This window comes from Etheostoma cragini, chromosome 2 (assembly GCF_013103735.1).
Source record: "Etheostoma cragini isolate CJK2018 chromosome 2, CSU_Ecrag_1.0, whole genome shotgun sequence".
Lineage (NCBI taxonomy): Eukaryota > Metazoa > Chordata > Actinopteri > Perciformes > Percidae > Etheostoma > Etheostoma cragini.
This window is the reverse complement of record NC_048408.1, coordinates 15,572,657-15,593,809: the sequence shown is the minus strand read 5'-3', so window position 1 is coordinate 15,593,809 and position 21,153 is coordinate 15,572,657. Positions and strand designations below refer to the sequence as shown.

The 21,153-nt window shown below is 42.0% G+C and overlaps 1 protein-coding gene across 10 annotated transcripts in view; it reads left to right on the top strand.

The window, feature by feature from the left end:
- The first annotated feature begins 241 nt into the window (after positions 1 to 241).
- The window catches only part of LOC117935781 (amyloid-beta A4 precursor protein-binding family B member 2-like), a 46,009-nt gene continuing 25,097 nt past the window's right edge, over positions 242 to 21,153 (top strand). For 4 of the 10 annotated variants that reach the window (XM_034858311.1, XM_034858346.1, XM_034858290.1 and 1 more), the window contains exons 1-4: positions 243 to 368; positions 17,483 to 17,574; positions 18,472 to 18,538; positions 20,049 to 21,080. In XM_034858311.1, coding sequence (XP_034714202.1) covers positions 20,069 to 21,080 — 1,012 coding nt within the window. In that variant the 5' untranslated portion in view covers positions 243 to 368; positions 17,483 to 17,574; positions 18,472 to 18,538; positions 20,049 to 20,068. The other 6 variants (XM_034858300.1, XM_034858283.1, XM_034858318.1 and 3 more) reach the window with 3 other exon arrangements.

Sequence of the window (21,153 nt, the reverse complement as noted above, 5' to 3'; positions counted from 1 at the left end):
ATCAACAAGATCATGGTCTACCGTGTAATTGTTAATTTTCTTGGGGGAAAAACTTCCCAAAACATATAAAACCCCTTCAAGTTAGCAAATGTCCTTTAGTAGGCTACAATTACATTTTCTTAAGTTAGTTATATTAAAGTAGCCATTTGTAGCAGCGCTACTAGACTAGGATAAAGTAGTACTAGCATGGTTAGACAGCAGACAGTAAAGAGGTGCGTTTGCTTCCGGAGCAGCGTCCCCCGGTTCCCCCTGTTGGCGAACAGCGGCATCTGGGAGGGAGGACGAAAGGAACAAGCTGAGAGAAAACAGAGGGGAGGAGAAACTAGACAGGAGCCCAGCGAGGAGGACGCAAACACACAGGAGAGGAGGTGAGTGATGTTGTCTGCCGAGATTTTTCGCTTGAATACGGGGAGTTCTGGCCGCTACAGTGGTCTTTAGCAGTGAATTTGAGTGGTAACGTAAGTTAACTTTCCATATTCTTCGATTAGACGCATTGCTTTGGTTTCTGAGGGGCCCGCTGCTGTGCTGCGAACAAGTCGGGATGGTGGGGGAGAGGAGACCCGGGAGGCTGCGGCGGCAGATGGGGGAATTTATGGGACCCAGTGTGTGTTCGTTTGGGTTTATTGCGGCTGTGATGTCTGTTGAATGAGTTCTTACGTAGCGTCAGGGAGTAGCGCGTTTTTTTATGAGAACAGACAAAACGTTGTCGCGAGCAACCAGCCGTTGACCAACGCTAGGACAAGGTTAGCTTACTACAACTCGACTGCTATGGTTGGGCTTTAATGGGGGAAACGCTTGAACATATAGTTACAGCAGAGCTGTAGGGTTGTGAAACCTCGCGACTCTTAAACTTGTGCTCTCATTATGTATCAAGAGGGCAGGTAACGTTAAGTGTCTGGTAAGCTGACTAACTAATCGGCCGTTTATCAGAAGTTAACTAAGCACCCGACAAAAAGAAAAGCGTTTAATTAGCTGGCCATACTTCACCATCCTAAACACATTATTCACAAACAGTAGCTAACTAGCTAGCTAATTAGTTTGGTAGGCTAGCTACTTCTTGTTAATTGATACCATATTAGTCATACTCATTAATGTTTATCAAGTCAGAAAATAGTAACATTGGTTAACAGACCAACACCCAAAGAAACTTCAATGTTACGTAACTATATAAAACAGTAAAAATATCAAAATTCCTTAAAATATGACCAGCTAGAATAAGAAAATGTTTGGCTGGTTTGCTTCATCAATAACTTAAACCTTTTAATCAATTAAAGGTTTCCCATTCATTTTCTGTCTTCACTGATAAGTTGACTAATTGTGTCAGCACCAGAGGCCTGACAGGTCAGTTGATCCTATCCTCCGGGTCCCATTCAGAGATGCTCCCGACTCATAGCTGTATACTGTGTCTTCTTGTCCCATGCAGGTCTCTGCTGAGCACTTTAAGTAATAAAGAGGTTCATTGTAGCACAAACAACAATAAGGAGGGCATTCTCTCCCCTTGTGTACATTTCGTGGAATAGTCTGGGGCTATAGGCCATGCAGCCCCTGGGAGTGAGGCCGAGGCTTGTGTTGGTGCATAGTGCTGTCTGGACGCGGCTAGCTAATCGTTTCCATGCCTTGCTCGGGTAGTTTCTCTCAGGCCCTTGAGATAATACACTTGTTTGTCTTATAAAAACATGGAGCCACTGAATAGCTTGTTTGTGTTTTTCTGATTTAAGGATCTAGAGAATGATGTGCGAATAACTTTCCTGTTGGAGGTAAGGAGGGGGCAGAGATAGTGTTCAGATATGTTCTGATTGTGCATGAAGAGGTAAAGCAAGAATCATTGTTGGCTTTTCCTTTCAAAACCCTTCACTCCTGGTGATCAACTGATTGACTTTCACAAGGACTGGATCTGTTGTTGTATAGTAGGATTATATGAACTTGTGAAACAGTTTATGTAGTGTACTACAACGTGGGTTTCTAAAAGGGAGAAGGAACACTGAAGTTGTTGACAATAACATGAATTATCTAAGGACCTGTCTGCTTTTTTTGGAGTGCACCACTGAGGCTTCTCTCCCTCCCCGTCTCTCTGCCTTTCCCTCCTGGTGACGCTGGATCTCGTGCATTTTTTCTGCATCACATTTGCACTGACACGTGTGCGTTCTTATGTATACAATTAGGAGGTGTGTTCATAAAGCATACTTGTGATCTTATAAGGTTTACACTGTGGCATTGGTTTGTTAATAGTATAAGTGTGAACCAAAAGAATGAACATGTCACTGATTGTACCACCAGAGTTGAAATGGTGCACAGTCATCCGCTCATTCTCTGTCACTGCCTGCAGCCCTCCCTTGCCCTGCTGGTTTGCTCTCTCTCTCTCTGTCTGTGTGTGTCATTGCTAATTGCTTAAGGCTCCTGGGCTTTTAAGTTAAGGTTTATATTCTGTCCCTCTTCTCCCTTTCTGCTCTTTTTCACACCAATACTCTTTCCATGGTTATTTACTCTCCCTCCCTCTGTAGCATTTATATTCAGGAGTTGCTGAGTATGGAAAAAGTGACTTGGACATTTATGGGTCCAGTTTTTTGGCCAAGCACTGCAGACTGTTCTAGTATGCTTGTGTGCATGTTTGTTTAGCTTTGGTGTTATAAAAGCGCCTCAGTTTCAAGATGGCCCCTCTTATGCTGAGGTAGCTCCTACCACAGGGGCAAAATAAAGTATACATATGCTTTTACTCATGCTGTGCACAGTGCACAGACCTATCACTTCAGTAATGTAAGCTGTCACCTTGTGAAGCTGTGAGCATGTCACACACACCAAAAATACCCCACGATATCTCAGCTAGGCCCAAAGTGCTCTGCAGATTGGATGTAATTATGTTGGCCAGATTATAAATGCGTTTGTGTGGTGGTGGGACTTCCTTTCCCTGCACCAACCTGTTAGTCTGTGTGTGGTCATGCATAACAGCTGATGGGAAAGGATGGTGAAAGTGTGCGTGTGCGTACATGCTTGTTTGACTGTCTGGGTTTCTGCGTGGGTGTGTGAGGCAATCAGATAAGCATGGCGATCCGTTATCACCACACTGCTTCCCCTGTGAAACAATACCACTGGTCCGCCCTTGACCAAACTAGTGTGTTTGTGTGTGTAGGCATGTGCATAATTGGGTGTCGAGTCTGACTAGTTTGGACAGATGAATAATGAATAAAGGACAGCAGAGAGTAGACTCATCCCAGGCTGTCAAGTTGGTAGGATTGGGCATAGCTTGGATTTGAACAATTCTGATTCCAATTCTGATTCCAATTTCTGATTCTTTATTTCGATCCTGGTTCTTATCTATTCTCGATTCCGATTCTTTGAGGCGTAGAGTTGAAATGGTTCCCATGTTTATTTCAAAAATAAGAAGAACATTTTATTTTTGATTGAAGGGTGGGTTGCTGTATTACAGGGCTTTTTCAATGTAAGTAAAGCCACACTAGAGTGCTTAGTGCGCTCCATGACTGCAACACACCAAGCGCCTGGCTGCTTACGTTAACCAAAACTTGCGCATCTTAAATTGGGAAGTGATGGTTGAATTTGAAACCAAAATCCTCCAAACAATTACAATAAAGAAATTATAATTATTGAAACGATTCCAAGGAGGAATCGGTTGTTGGCAAGATAGACAGACTGCAGTTTGTTTGTATGTATTTATGTGTGGTGTGTGTATGTGTTGCCAATCTTTTTCTCTGGCTCACTGTCTTTACTTTCAAGTGAGTGTGAGTGCGTGCGTGCGTGTGTGCGTGCATGCGTGTTGCAGGGAGACAGCCATGAGGTGTGTTTGAACAGAGAAGGAGCACAGAGAGGCCCTGTTAATTCTGCAGAGTGTAAAACTGAACGATAGCCGCCCCCCTTTCTCTCTTTTCCATCTGTCTACCTCCCTTTTTCTCTTCCTTTTTTGACAGTTTTCACCCACATGCTCGCTGCGTTTTGCCTTCCTTTTGCTCAATTTTACATTGTTTTCTTTCTTTGCACGCTTGTGTGTGTATATGTGTGCTGCCATGTAATGTGTCCGCTCCTGGCAGCCATCCCTGATCGGCTGTCTTCTCACTGTCAGGTCTGCCTTGTGATTGGATCTTCAGTATGCATGTTATTCTGCCTACAAATTACCTGTGGAAGCAGGCGAGGACAGACAACGTTTCCCCACTTTTGAAGGACACTACACACGCTCCCACATCCAGTTTCCTACTCTTTTGTTTACATGTTTCTGTTCCTGATGTTGTCTTTCCCACATTGCAGCACTTTTCACAGTATACCCCCATCACTCCCAGTTCAGCTATATAAGGTTTTTTTTCTCTCCCTCCCTCCCTCTCTCTCTCTCTCTCTCTCTCTCTCTCTCTCTCTCTCTCTCTCTCTCTCTGACCGTCCTCTCTTACTCTCACTGACTTTCAAACACATCACCACACTAGGCCAGAGCCTTAGTCTCAAACCAAGGATTGCTTCCATATTTGCTGCATTTAACAGGAACACTTAAGTTCATAGACAGATGTTCAATTTCTAAGTATTTATTAGAACTACTTGCACATGTGCGACCGTCAAATTTGATGACTTTTTTGATTTCATGTTGAAAAGGAGGAGAGCGCGAGTTTGCAAGAGTTGGCCAACGTCTGCGTGAGTAACGTCATCTACATTTGTGTGTCTTGCCTTCGTAGTGTCACACTCATCATTTAGACACGCGGTTGAACAGTGCTTTTGTTACCATGTTTTTGTGAAAATCAGGATGTTGCAGTCCATAATACATTTACGAGCGGCGATCTGGATCAAATTTTTTTGTTTGCTAAAGACAGTACATTGGCGAGGAGAATGCTGTGTAGTAATAGCAAAGAAGGAGTTAGCCTTAGCCTAATGTTAGCCATCTTCTGTTCCTCCCTGGTCTCAGACCAAAAGAACAAGATTTTATTTGAGTATCACAACTGTGGGATATCACTTAATGTGCTTTTACTGATTTATTCATTAACGTCAAAGCCGACATGCTGCGGCACCGCTCACTGGGTGAGAGAGGTAGAGACGGCAGAGATCGGAGACTACTTCTTTAAAACAAAAACAAAATCCATATTTAGTCTGCCTCACTTTACCACGTGAAACCAAATAGTGTTTGTGTAAGTGTTGTGAGCTCCTCATCACTCAATCTTTCCCAAACATGGTGTTGGATACTTAGTTAGATACTCTCCTTTCCATGGAAGGAAAATCCCCTTAGATATGATCGTTGTTTCAGTGTACAACACAAGAGAGACGGAGAGGAGGGATGGAGAGCCTGTATGTGGCAGAAGCAATAATACAGTACATTGACAGTATTGACAATATTTAAAAAAAAAATTGTGTGCATTTGTTAAGCACCATTGAATTAAAATGTGATTGTGAAGTAACTTAAAACAGCATGTGGTACTTTCTGTATCTATACCAAAAGTGTTTATCAGTAAATCAGTTACAAAACGGGGAAATGTGGAAAAATTGCGTTGCAGGTCGATTTTAAAGGCTCTGACACACTAACCCGACTGCTGACTGTTTGCAGAAAAGGCCGTCGGACTGACCGCCTCCCCGAGTTGGCCAAAAAAGGTGCCTCGGAACAACCTGATACAATGCCGACTGCCGACGGCGGCCGATTGGATGAACGTGTCACGTGGGTCTGGTTTCTCTGGAAATTCAAAGCCAGACTGTCACGGCAGCTTGTTCAGAATACAAACTTATATTTTACTAAAATAGTTCACCGTAACGTGTTTCTGAAAACATTTTAAGTGAGAAGTAGGCCATGCAGTTGCTGAATCTGTCTTTATTTCACCTCAACAAAGGTCAATTTAAAAGATTTTCATGAGAATTTGAGAGACTCTAGTCATTCTCATCTCATTTAGATTGGTAATTTGAGTCAGAATGCTGGCAGTCGGCCAAAATGATGAATGTTATACTCAACCTATTTTCATTACATATTTAATTACAATGTCACACAGCTCTGTTACACTAAAGGCAACCTATCCAATACCACGTAATAAACCCCTAAAGAAACTCTATGTTCTTTTTCTGTTATAACTGACTGTCAAACTGGATGAAAAAAGTTAGTTGTACGGCGTTCATAGTTTGTGTTTGTTCACGTTTCACAAAGAGTTTTACACGGGCCGGACTGACAACAAATCACATCACATCATATCACATCCATACGGGGATAGTAGTATACAGTTGTTGAAACTGAATAAAATATATGACACGCTGTATCGGATCAGTTCTCTGTATAGGCGGATACCCAAGTATCATAATCGGTATTGGGAAGCAAAGAATGGTACCAGACCATCTCTAACTGGAGCGCCAGGATTTTAAGAATGGGATCAGAGGTCGTGCACTACTCTATTCTTCTCAGCGGCGCATGAAAAAGCGGAAACAGGAAGCGTGGACGAGTTTAAGGGCAACGCATGCCAAGACTCTGAGAGTAACTGCAAGCCTCTCTTGTAAACATACTGGGTTAAGATAAGTTCTTTATGGTGAATGAAAGGCGTCATCAAACAAAGTAGGTCATTGAATCATTTTGCAGACGTTCTGAACATAGACAGTTAAAGAAATGGACCAACAGATTCCATTGTTCTGGATGAAGACCAGTAAAGGATATTAAAAGCACTTTTCTGGTGATGGCTGAGCGTTACTGCGCAGTCTCCAACTGAGCTTGACGACGTAGATGTGACGTGAGCAACGTGTCTGAAAGTTAGAAGTTATATGGTAGCTCTGCCAGGAAAAATCTCAGTCATTCCCAATCAGCAGAGACGGAGAGTGTAGGTATGTTAGGAGATTACATAGACACAGGCTAATTACTGCTCTATAAAACACTGCAGCAAGCCTCGCCCACTACTTGTTTACACGGACTAACAACTTCCCCACTCTCCCTTCTGTTGTAACAATTAACCTTCGTTGGCCAGAGTCTGTGAATTGTATGAAAGTCATTCCTGTGTGCTGAATGCACAGGATGACTGGTGATAGGAATGTTGAATCATGATCACAGTCATTGTGGTGATTTGGGTTTACATCATATCCTGTGGTGGGAGTAATAATAACCTAACATCTGTGGTGAGGATGTGACGCAGTGGTTCATACAGCTGCAACAAAACCAAAATGTTATTTAGTAACATTAGTTTGTGTAGACCATAATTGGAATTAATTCAACAGTGTAACTTTGATAATCCACATAGTGCTGGAATTTGCCTCTTGGCTTTGCACTCTCTTGGCAACACAAGCGGAGAGGCCGTCTTAGCCCTGTGTGTGTTTGTTCCCAACATGTTGGCGGTCCAGTGCTCCTGGTACAGCAGCCGTGGTCAGCTAGCTGTATCATCCCTGTCCAAAACCAATGCCCTGTCAGAGAAGAATGCTCTGCCAATGTTGGGAAACAACAACGATCACTTCCATCGGTTGAACGGGAGAGAGACGGAGGGAGGAAGAGACGACAAGAGCAAGGGAGGGGATGATTTGAAGTATTGGCGAGGGAGCGATCATTGCAGCGGTGTATGTGGTTCCTTTGGCAGAGATGGGACATTCCTCTTCTGATGAGTCACTGTCTTTCTGATACATTTTCTTTTCTCAGATCCCGTATGCTCCCCTTTTCCCCTCAGAGTGTCTCCTCTTCTAACTGTTGACATTATCATTTGGTTAAGTCAAAACTGTCAGCCAATCAGATCAGACTAGGCTGTGATATCAGTGCAATCTTGTGACATTATTATGAAACAGCTTGCCACAGGGTTTATAATGACATGGGAGATAACAAGGCCATGTTGAACTCAAAGACACACACACACACACACACACACACACACACACCGAGTCTGACTTAGAGCTGTGTCGTTTGTGTCTAGACTTCCCTGTCCTCGGATGTCCTGTCACATCTCGGCTATATATAGGATCCACAGTCTCTTCGCTGCTTGTGCCCTCGCCTTGAATTCTACAGGCCTTTAGTTCCTGTGCCTGTCTGTGTGTCTAAGAAAGAGAGAAGGGTTTTTTAATAAATATTGCTGGTCGCCATTGATACTGAAAAGTGAGTGCTATAAGACTTGCACTTAAGTAGAAGAGAGGTACAAGCTTAAAAAAAGAATCATGAGTCATGTTAACAGAATTAACTTTGCTGATAAAAGAAATGATGAGAACTTGCAGTCTAATAAAAAAATAAAAAATAAATAAAGGTCCCATGACATAGTGCTTTAGGATGCTTTTCTACAGACATTAGCGGTCCCCTAATACCATATCTGAAGTCTATTTCCCAAAATGCTGCCTTGGTGCAGAATTACAGCCACTAGAACCAGTCCCACCAAGAACTTTCCGTCGTATGTGCCATTTCTGAGTCTGTAGCTTTTGAGAAGGGGAGGAGGTGACTTTTACCAGCTGCCACTTTGCTCATTTGAAAGCCATGATGCCTCTCTCTCATGGGTGGGCCAAATTGTCTGGGCGGGCAAAGCAGAGAAAGGGGAGGTCACCTTGCCCCTTATGACGTCATAAGGAGCAAGGTTCCAGATCGGCCCATCTGAGCTTTCATTTTCTCAAAGGCAGAGCAAGATACCCAGGGCTTGGTTTACACCTATCGCCATTTCTAGCCACAGGGGGACCACAGGCAGGCTGGGGGAACGGGTATTAATGTAAAAACAAAACTCATAAAGTTTCATACCATGGGACCTTTTAAACAATTCTGAAAATATAGATAACAAGTGAAGAGTGTCAGGTTCATAACACTTTACCTTAATAAATAATGACGGTCAAGCAAGAAAACGAGACTCAGAAGGCAAATGAGCAGTTAATTGACAGTTGCAAAAGGGAAGCTACCACGAGAGCAGCCTTTCCGCAGCGCAGCTCTAGTGGAAACTTCAACAATTTCTCTGCAGCTCTGTCCCTTTATTCAAACACACACACACAGAAGATTCACAGGTGTTGATGTAAGGAGGGGTCTAATGCCTACGCCAGAGACCCTGGGCTCTTGTTATCTTCTGTGAAATGCAACAGCGGGACATTTATTGCCTTTTGTTTAGGCAGCAGCGACTGAAGAAACACAGACACGGCTGGAAAGAAACATGGTATTTTTAAATGTGCATATAATAATAAGCATGAAAGTCATAAATGAAAGTCATAATATTTTAAGACACTACTGCAGAGAAATATGAAATAAAAGACTTATAAAATGAATTTCTCTGGCAAAGAGATATATAGGTATGCTGTGCATTCAAATTCAACAGGGTAGTGCACTTGATACCAGGGTTCCAGACTGACTTTTTTTACTGGGAGCACTATAGCCCCTAACTAAAAAAACGTTGGGGGCACAGGCAGAAAATGTAGGGGTGCACACCTTAAATCAACTTGCAACACAATTTTTTACTTTTCCCTGTATTGTAACTGTTTTACTCCATGGAATAAATACAGAAACTACAACATGCTGTTTTAAGTTAGTTCACGCTCACAGTCACATTTTACTTCAATGGTGTAAACAAATGCACAAAAAAATATAATTACTGTCAATGTACTGTATTATTGCCTCTGCCTCATATAGGCTCTCCCTCCCTCCTCTTTGTCTCTTATGTGTTGTACACTGAAACAACGATTTCATGGAAAGGGGAGTATCTAACTAAGTGTCCAGCACCCAGAATGGGAAAGATTGAGTGATGAGGAGCTCACAACACTTACACAAACGGCCTATATGGCAGCCTATATGTATTTATTTTCAACATAGAAGCAGTCGCCGCTCACTGCTGTAACATTTCTACCTCTCTCGCCCCAAGTGAGGGAGCGTCATCATTGCGTGTAGCAAATTTTGGAGCTGACATTAGCATTAATGTTAAGATCCAAATAAATCCGTGAAGGCTCAGGGTGGGGGGAACAATTAATTCTTAAATGCATCGCAATTCTCTCTACAACCATTCATTGCTTGATTCATTATTAATTATTAATTAATTGGTTAATAATCAATTATTAAAAAAAAAAAGAGTACAGAAAAAAAAATGGGCAAAAGGATTTTTTTTTTATATATACACTTATGATATAATAAGGCATGCATAAAATAATTAGTCGAAACACATATAGGCTGTTCATCTACTTTATCACATTACACATGTTACATGTTCTAAGAAGCCAGTCATCCACCTTTAAACATGACTGACTGAGCCTCTGACATGGAAGATTACTGTGAGTATACAGTATATGTGAATATATGTATATGTAAACATGCTCTACTTGTGGTTCTCTGATTCTACTCCTGCCACAGCCTGTTGCCTTCAACTTCACATCCAGGAAAGAGCTGTGGTCTCATTACGGAAAAGTCGCACTGGATGCAAGTCTGGCTCAAATGTGTCCCGCAGAGGGAGCATGCTTTAAGGGCTGAAATGGGACTTCCCTCCTTCCAGTGTGTTTTGCTCGGGTTCGTGGTGTACCCTTTCTCCCCTCCCTCACCCACAGGAAAGAGGGGCTGGGTTTAGCAAGGAGGAAGAGGGATGGGGGGGTGGGCGGGGGGGATATCTGGGAATGGGGGGAGGGGTTAGTGCACTGTTGCTCCAAAGTTTCCCAAATCCAGGAAATCGTCTCTTGGCTTGTTTCTGAATTGTTTCTTTTCCACGTCACAGGATTTCAAAGTCTGTGAACGTGTGTGTGGTGAGACTTCTGAGTCTGTTAGAAAACCATTTAACTGCCGTCACAACCTGTAGTATTTTGGCTTTATTAGCTGGAGTCCATTCATTAGGTGGGTGCTGTGCCTTTTACTCTGTAACATCCTGAGTCACAAACAAGAAAGTGATGCAGGTAAATAAGTAAAGTTTGCAGGTGACACATTTTTGATTTATTTACAGTATGCAGTAAATATGTATAGGCCACTCACTCTTACCATGTTCGGATTGTATAGTGTGTAAATGGAACGTGTACGCACATGCTCACAAATGGTCATCACTCTGTGTTTTTGTGTGCGTGCGTGTCTGTGTGTGTCTCTGTCTCTGTCTCTGTTTGTGTGTGTTTTGTCTGCTCTTTTTGTTGCCCAATAAATGTTTTTTGCTATCAGTTGCCCTAACCCACCCTCCCAAAAAGAGACATGCCTGAGATTCTTTGGCACACCCTGAACATTCCTCACTGCTTCCCTGTCTTTTGTGGTCATTTTGTCTCTTCCTCCCGGCCATGGAAACCACAACAGCGGAAAATGTGCCTTTTTCTGTACAGTACATTGTGACATTCATAAATTCACACACACAGAACCAGGGAGACTCTGCAATTCTCTGAGTGTACTTTAACTACACAAGTGGAATTATAGTGAAGCTATTTCTGTCTGTCCTTCACACTGACTATACACTGCTGCTGCAAGGACGATGTATGGCCATGGGAGCCACCACAGAGCTTTCTGCGAGGCGTGTGTGTGTCTGAAAGATTGTTTGGTTGGGCTGCAGTCTAAGTCAGAGTGTTACTTTGTCTCTGTTATTTTCCGTTATTGACAATAAAAGGACATAAACAGTAACACCCACACACAATAACTGTGCCTCCTTGCTGTTCTACGCTTCTGCTGTTATTTTGGAAACATTCTGTAGATGGCGGTTGTTTTCTTCCCTGCTTCTTCCTTGTTTTCATGGACACACACACACACACACACACACACACACACACACACACACACACACACACACACACACACTCACCAACTGTCCATTGGCTTTGTGTAGGGTTGATTGATGTTATATTGATATTTTTACTATACTTTACTTCTATACTTTTTTGTTTATTATTATTATTATTATTATTAATAATGATAATAACAATAATTACAAGTCTACAGAACCAGTTGAAAGTTAATGAAATAGACATGTTAAAAATCTTTATTAATACATATTTTTACAACTTCCACAGTTTGTAAGTATATTTGAAAATGCTGCTTTGCCACTGTGGCTTTGATCATCTAACAAACCTGCAGTTGTGGATCTCAGTGACCAAATAGGGACATAAAACAACAGGGAGTCTTTAATGCAGGCTGGTCTTAAGCCATTTATAGCTTTAAATACAATAAAAAGGGCTTAAAAGATAATTGTGATTCATACAGGGAGCTAAATATGTTCCACTTTTAGCTTAGTCTGGAGTTTAGTAGAAAAATCTTCTCTTAGGTTTTAGCTTCTTAAAGTGCATTACATAGGTAAACGGCCTATTATGTAACAAGCTGTATACCTGGTGTTTAGAATGTGAAGATCTGTCCAGCAATGGTAATATAAGTCTTTGGTAAGTAGTGTTGCTAACTTTTCAGCCTTGTAGTGAAAATAAGTTGCAGTTAGGGTCTGGCTCACTCTGCAGCCAATGGAAGAAAAAAAACCATGAAAGATCTGGGAAGATTGCCTGCTATTTTCCAGCTGGCTTACACGTTCACGTCCTGATCCAAAATTTAGAAAAACACCCAGTTGTGTTTTCTATTCTGCATGCCTTGCCTTCTTGACATGAATCCATCCATTTTGTTTTTGATAGCCTGGCCTCTAACTGCGACAGCTTTGTTCTCTTGTCAGTCTTTTTGGTAACCGATGCAAACAGAGTGGAGACTTGAAAAAGATGGGAAGCGTGGCTGTAAATCAGGGTTGTAGAGAGAACCAGCGGTTTGATAAGAGTTTACAGACCTTCGTCACTTTTAATGAGAAAAGAAAGCAAATTATTTTTCTAGACAAAGAGGAGGGGAGCGAGTATGTGGTAGAAGATGAATGCAGTGGAGGCTAGAAGAGGAAGAGGGAGGGAAGCGGAAATGGGCAAGAAAATGGGATAAAGGAAAGAGGTAAAAGCAAGTGGGATTAGCAGATGAACTGGAATGGTGAGAAACCTTGAGCGGGAAGGGCAGGAAGGAGGCATGAGAGGCCTATCAAACTGCAGGCCTCCACTTGGCATATGAATTTAAAAAGCAATCTGTCTCTGCCTTGCTCAGTCCAGAAGAGTCTGGTAAATGTTGGCAGTTACAGCGCACATAAAAAGAGTGAGAGAAGGGGAGAGTTTGCAGCTGCTCCCGTCATTCTTGGTTGAAACAGCCCCCCCAACATACCTAATAACACACACATGCAACAACACACACTCTGCTGGTTGGCCAGTGGGTCAGGAGTCAAAGGTCACTGTAATGCTGTGACACATCCTAGATCTTATTTCCCTCCTTCCGTCCCTCCCTCCCTCCCTCCCTCCCTCTCTCTGTGTGTGTGTGTGTGTGTGTGTGTGTGTGTGTGTGTGTGTGTGTGTGTGTGTGTGTGTGTGTGTGTGTGTGTGTGTGTGTGTGTGTGTGTGTGTGTGTGTGTGTGTGTGTGTGTGTGTGTGTGTGTGTGTGTGTGTGTGTTGCTCTAACTCCTAATTTCCACAGAGTGCGTAACGGCTGTGGATCCGCTCTGGAACGGTGTCAGAGTCGTTAGGTTTCCATTAAAGTCAATGCGTGTATTTCACTGACTGCGGACCAGCTGGGTTCTGACTCCGGCACAGCTCCAGCGATCCGGAGCCCTCCGCAGCAGATACGCAGAGCTTCTATTTTTGCCGGATGCCAGAGAGCAGATAGTGCGGGACAGGAAGTCGAGCACCGAAAACAAAATAAAACATGTGGTTAATTTTCAAAACAAAATAGACCGGTCTCACGGCCGGTCACATTTCCCTGCCCTACACCTGGAAAACACAGCACATAGTTGGAAACAAACGGTTGTTGGTTTCTTGGTTCTATTCTACGTGAATTAGCATTATCTCGTGGGTCCTCATGACTTCAGCTGTCCGTCATGGTCACAGCAATTTCGTGGCTTGGTAGCATAGCATTTCCTGGTTCTTCTTATCCATAAACAACAAGAAATCAAGGAGAGGGATAACTTTTCCTGCTAAAGATGTCTCACCTTGGTCAGAAAACACAGGGGAGACACTTTAGTTTTCGCATTATGACTCTAGATTCAGTACTCGCTCCATAGCTAATCTTTGCCACACTCTCACTCCTCTCTCTACCACACACATGTCCATATGGAAGATTCACCCTCCAAATCTACTATTTGTCTTTTTCTCTGTGTTTTGTCAGTACCAATGCTGCCCTGCCCACAGAGGGGCCCTTTTATTATGCCTAGACCCCCTCATCCGCATCAGAGGACTGCAGGGAGTACTTCATGTTAGCTGAGACCCAAAACGATCACTGTCATTCCATCCAGTGTCAGTCCATATCCAGATGTCGGTAGTATTAAAGTTACAGTTTTAGTGCATACTTGCTGCTGAACTTTATCTCCACCCAAGTGTAAAAACTGTATTCCAAATTCAAACTACATATTCAATTTACATCTCTGTCTCTGGGAAAATGAAAAATGTAACACAACTTCAGAGCAATGTTTATAGTGTTTGCACAGTGATGCATTTTTGTTGCAATGAAGCAATCACTATGAGGTTAAAGTGGTAACTTTAAAGAGGAACTCCACTGATTAGACACATCAAAGTGTGTTTACACATCTGGAGGAGCACTACCGCATATGTTAAAAAAAAAAGTAAGTTGTATAAAGACTTTTGTGATTTCAAAAGGGGCTTGTTGATGTCTGATGAATTTCCTCGGTTGGGGTTGAGAACTTAGGTTTAAAATGACAAAAATGTGGGGGGGAGTTAGAAAGATGTGAGGTCACCAGACCTTTTTTAGCCTGATCCACATCTCTGCTTGGAGTAAGTGGCTCAAGGCTAAATTAATAGCATAACACAGCCAAATCTCTTACCAAACTGTCAGCAACTCACTCAAAATAAAAGCCAAGAAGTGCCAACAGCACCGCTACAGTTTCAAAGTGCAATTCACTTCTACAGCGCTATCTTAAATATGGAAAGCTGTACATGTGCATTTGTTATGAATACATTACTTATGATCAAAAACAAGCAAGTTGACCACTTTGCCAAACATCAAGCAAGTGCACCAACACAAGACAAAGCCAGCCAGCTAATATTACTTACCAGTCCAACAGCAAGATGTCTTGCTGCCTTTTATTTTGCAAACACTCGCCCTCCAGTAAAAGCCTGTCCCAGATTTACTTATATACTTTACTTATAAAAATGATTCCAAGGCTGTCATTTTAAGGTAAAATAGTTACATAATGTTGCTTTAAAGTAAACAGTATTTTTACTATTTATGCTTAGACCAAAGCTATTTGGACTTGGACCTGCTCAGATAAATGTTTGTCAGTTTGACATGACTAACACCCCCCCCCCCCCCCCCCCCCCCCCCCCCCCCCCCCCCCCCCCCCCCCCCCCCCCCCCCCCCCCCACACACACACACACACACACACACACACACACACACACACACACACACCCACCACCACCAAAACTCTCTTTATTAGCTTTATTTTTATGTTTGATGAATGGGATCAATAAGGGTCTATGTATATAAAGCGCTATGATTCTATACACTGTTGACTTAATGACTGAACATCCTTAAACAACCTTATTACTTGCAATGACTCTTGTGCTTAGAGTACGGGTGTAGACCTTGATTACACATGCAACTTCCAACCTGCGACGCTAATGGGAATTGATTCATACATTTTAGGTGTAGACAACCCTTCATACAAACACTGTCTCACACACACAAACAAATCACACATTTCCAGGAATGCAGACTTGTTGGAGCAGGATTCAAGGAATTGAGCAAGCACACCCAGAATGCAACATTTGTATTGCTATTTTCTGAATCACTTTCTACTTCCTTGCTCTTGGCAATTTTTATACTTGAGCGCTTTAGAAAACTAAAATCAGTGTAATAGCTTCAACAATCCGTCTTTTTTATCATTTTTTATTATCATCATGTTTGTTTCTTTGTCAGTTGGGCATTTTCACAACATTGGTGACTTCTGACATGATATCTCTTTCGTAACCACTGCTCAAACCAGTAGAGAAAATACATTACAGTACACAGCTGCTTTGAGGTCAAAATTATATGTAGATGTTCTTAGATGGATTACCTTTTTACCACCATCTGTGTATATTACCTAGTGTTACTAGACAAACCAGATATGTTTTTGTTTGTAAGATTTTTTGGGGGCATGTTAGGCCTTTATTTTCATAGGACAGATGAAGACATGACAGGGGGGGGGAATGACATGCAGCAAAGGGCTGCTGGTCAGTGTCGAACCCGCGGCCGCTGTGTCGAGGAGTAAACCTTTATACATGTGCGCGTGCTCTTCCAGGTGAGCTACCCAGGCGCCCAAACCAGATGTTGTTTGTCTATTTTGTCAGTAGGCTCAGTATAACTGTTGTTGTGGCCGACATGTGTTCTACAGTATGTTGGTTAGATTTACCAGGCATTCAAGTGACACAGCACTAGTGCTGCAAGATATTGGAAAAAACTGAAATTGTATTTTTTGCAAGTTGGGAAGAAAAATAAATGTCCACATCTCGACCGCATTACACAGAGCCTAATGTTGACATTTTCCCATTGGCTTGTTGTTTTTCTTAAAATTTCTGATCTGATAATATTGACTTTCAACGGCTTGCATTACTAGTGTTCAACAATGAGTTACACTGTATGTTCAGGTTAGTTATGAGATGATGTAACAGGTTGAATAACTGCATTTCACTTTGTGATGCTAGAAATATAGCTAGACTATTACTTTTTTAATAAAGGTGACACTCTACAAATTACTAACTCATCTTGAGACAATCAAAAAGAAAGGAGGCAAAAATAGCACTGGTTTAGTCCTTATGCGAATTTCTTTTACTGAGAAACACTGATACACACTGATAAGTTTTAGTTTCAGGGCCAATAACACTGACTGCTATTGCCATTTGAGGATTTGCCTGATTGTGAGGACAGTTTGATCATTATGCACTTAAATGTCTACATGTTCTTGCAGTCATCAGCGCACGTTTGCCTTTACCTCTGTAGCTGTGGTGCATGGATTTTGTACTTTGTAATTGATTAGATCTGTAAATGAGGTTGATTAATTACTAGAAATTTGGAAATATCTCTTTGCAATGGTGCTTGTGTCAGCTTTTAGTTCAAAAAATCCATGGGATATTATTTCTTTCTTTCTTACAAATGTATTCCCCCAAATCCTTCCTAGGTGTTTTTCCAGCCCCACAGCCAGGAATAAATGGAATTCTATGGTCCATTCTAACTATGCTTGTTGTCTTTCTCTCCACTACACATAGCATTTGTGTGTTAGTGAGAACTGTCTACAAGCCATGACTGTATTTTGTGTGTGCGTGCGTGCGTTGTTGGAAAGCAGTGTACAGGGAGTTTACAAGTCTCCTGTGGCATTTAGTTTATGATGGTTCCAGTCAGCAAAGGGTTGGCAAAACTGCACTAAAGAAAGAAATATGAGCTCTATATGAAATGAGTCTTATTTTCACACACACACACACACACACATCCTTGTGTATTAATATTTGATTAAGGTTATGAATAATTGATGTGTCTTTATTATTTGTCCCTCTGGTGTCCTGCAGTCCTCTTTCTCTTTCTGTTCACCCCTCCCTCTTTCTCTCTCTCGCTCTCTCTCATTAATCCTGTTTTATGTTTGTCTCTCTCCCTCAGGACACCACTGCTTCGGTGTAGCCCTCGTGATTGGATGACGACCAGCATGGACGCGCTACATCCTGGAGTTTCCTACAACCCTTAGTGCTCTGGTGAGTAGCAACTGTAAAAAGGCTTCTTTTAAGTCGGTGTGTTTTCAACATAAAAATACACTCTTGTAAACCCTCCAAGCTTTCAGGAATTGTTCCTGTCATGACTGAAAATATAGCTCCTTTCATTATTTACAAGCATTGGTGTTGTCAATAGACATGGAATGGTATTCAGACATGGTAACGGTCTGGTATTTAAATCATTTTAGAGCATCTTCTGACTCTAACAAAACAAAAAACTTGATGAAAACATTTCAAGTAAATACTTACTACACAGTAAAAGCCATTATATATCTTCTTACTTTGAAGTAACTACAGTAGAGCATTATATCGTCTACCACTTAAGCTGAATTGGAGCCTTATTGTTGTTTGGATGAACTTAAAGCTTTCTAAACACATAAAATAATCCCCTAGGAACACCTATCTGTGTGCCTTGACCCCCCTACAGCCCTCCCTCCCCCACCTGTTAGGTACCACTTTAGCTTCACTGTTAAACAGGGAAGACCCTTTAAATGTGTACAAAATACAACAATACTCACTCATTTTACCTTTGATTTTACTGACAGAAAACAAAACACTGTCCTCTGTACATTCAATGGCTAATCACGTGAAAGAGTTGATGTGCATAACACAATGAACAATTCTTCACCAAACAACAGTCCCCATGTATTCATTACTTCTCTGTTTATGATTGTTGAATGCCTTTTATACTTTATATGATTTTTTTATGTTTGGAGTCCCTTCACTACCTCAGTGTTATGTTGTCTCCATAGAGACCCGCTGTAGTTGGGTTCTACATGGATGAATGTGGTCTCCGAGGGCAACCCAAGAAGTACTCAGGATTCTTTGCATTCTTCTTCTGATCATTCTTTTACTTTTTATCCCCTCTGTGGTGTTCAGATCTGCAGCTGAGTCAACTGAACCCTAAACAGTGACCAGCCCCGGTCTGTGACTGACCTCCTGTCAGGTACCACACACACACACACACACACACACACACACACACACACACACACACACACACACACACACACACACACACACACACACACACACACACACACACTACAAACTTGCACCTCTTCATGCTGAGTGGTTCACTACCCCTGCTCTGCAGTGGTATCTCTCAGGGATGTAAAATATAAGCCTGGCAGTAGTCTGTAAATTTTCATCATCAACAAATCACAATAAAAAAGACCAAAACCAACCATGCTTCCGTCCTTCTCTCAGTACGTTCCCTACCCTGTCCGTGGTACTCCTAAAACAGCTGGGCATTGTAGTTTTTAGCAGTCATTACTAAACAGTAGGAAATACTGTGTTTGTTGTTGTGCTATTTTCAGCTGTAGATTTGGTGGGTAAGTATTTACAGAACCAGGAAGGAAACACTACTATCTACTGCATTAGGCTTTGGCTATGCAGGCAATACTTGTTAGTAGTTGTTAGTTGTTTCAAGTCTTTTTATTGGGATTTATTGACAATAGGAAATCAACAGAATATCACCAGACCTTGTAAAGAGATTTGAATTCATTTAGTAGACTTGAGTTGAGCTCTCTTTCTGATTAAAGCTCTGTTATGATTAGTTACACTTCTATAATTTTGCATACCAAACTAAAAGAAAGCCACAGGTTGTATCATTGTTTATCTACTATTGTAGCATTTTTTTATTGAATATTAAATGGAAAACCTTGTATATTTTTCATGCTTGGATATATTCCTTTCCTTAGGCTTTTTTTCACCTTTAATGATTGTAAGCTCGCATATCTGTTCTGTAATTTGTCCTCGTGCAGTTAGCCAATAATGAATATTTGCACAGTCTTACACAGTTTATAATAATTTTATTTATAAAGATCTGCTAATAGTGCATTTGACGCCATAGCAGTTCTTCTTCAGTTGTGATTGGTTTAAAGAAATACAAACAAGCCAGATTGCTTAGTCCCCTATCCCAGAATAGATAAGCGGTATAGCCAGACCGTACTCTAGCGCTGACACAGCGCTGTGGAGATTCATTATATTACATTACATTACCTTACATGTCATTTAGCTGACACTTTTATCCAAAGCGACTTACAATTGCTATATATGTCAGAGGCCGCTCACCTCTGGAGCAATTGGTCTCCCATACCAAAGACATATTTCATATTCACTGCGCCATCACCACCCAGATAGTGATAGAAAGAGATAGGTCCGGCAATGTAATACTAAACTAAGCTTATAGTTTAATGTGAATATGGTGTGTTCTCTTTTACACTGTTTACTTTCTCTGGAAGAATGTTGTTTGTTTATTGGAACCATGTCCTAAAACACAGAACCTGTCTTTTGCATTACTATGTAAGGATAACTCTTCTGATGCAAATTAAAGTAGAAAGTAATGAGACACTCTTCCTGAAAGCTAATGTCTACAATATATTGTATTTATGTTAACGCACATTCAAATTTAAATGTATTCACTTCCTGAATCCCATCTCTTCCTCTGTCAGGTGATCTGTCTCGTGCCACAATGATGTCAGTAGATATGACCAATCGTAATGGCCCCGCTGCCACGCCTCCCACCTCACTCAGCCTTCGCTCCTCACACAACCAGCTGCTGAGCAGTGATGTCATCAAGCAGGGCTCCGCCACGCCGCCCAAGTGTCGTAAAAAGTATGCACTCACCAGTATCCAGGCTGCCATGGGCCTCGGAGAAGCAGCGCCATCATCATCATCATCATCACCACCATCATCCCCTTCACATTCTATAACACCCAACAATCCCAAACTTGCCAAGAACGGAATGAACCAGCTTCGTAAAGCCGGTCAAGATCACAACAAAAACACAACCAGCCCTGACTTGACGGACCAGGAGTCTGAAAATACAGCAGACGATGTTAATGTCAACACAGCTGAATTGGACGACAGTCAAACTCTCACCAATAATGACGGAGAGGCTGATGTCATTGAGGTAGACATTGAACTGCACTCGGACACTAACGCTGGCGTAGATCCAGAGCAGATAACAGAATCAGACATAGACTGTAACATAAACACAACTGTGGAACTCAATATGAACGGCAACACAACAGTTTTGGGCTTTGACTTGAACATTGAGGCAGAGGAGAGTGATGACATCAGCATTCTGTCTGAGAAGGAAATGATGTCAAAGATACAGATTGAGGAAGATGGAGATGGGGTGGTAGTAGAGGAGCAGGAAGACGAAGAGAATAAGCCTTTGCTCATGATAAAAAGTGAGTCTCCTTTGACGAACCTCCACTCCAACTTCAAGCTCCTCAAATCAGGCAAGGACTCCCCGGTACCTCCTCCTCCTTCCCTGCCTAAGCAGCCCAGTCCAGAGGACACACCCCTGTTCTCAGTGGCCTCCCGCTCTTCTTCCTCCTCTCCAGAGACGAAGAAGGACAGAAGGACTGGGGCAAAGACAGACTGTGCTTTGAACCGCATTCAGAATCTGAACCCTAGTGACGAAGAGTTGAGTTGGACCACGCTGTCCCAGGAGAGCAACTCCCCAGAAGAGACAGGTACACACATTAACACACACAAACAAAACATCCTGCAATAAGTAAACTTCAAAGCCTCTAACATTTATACTGG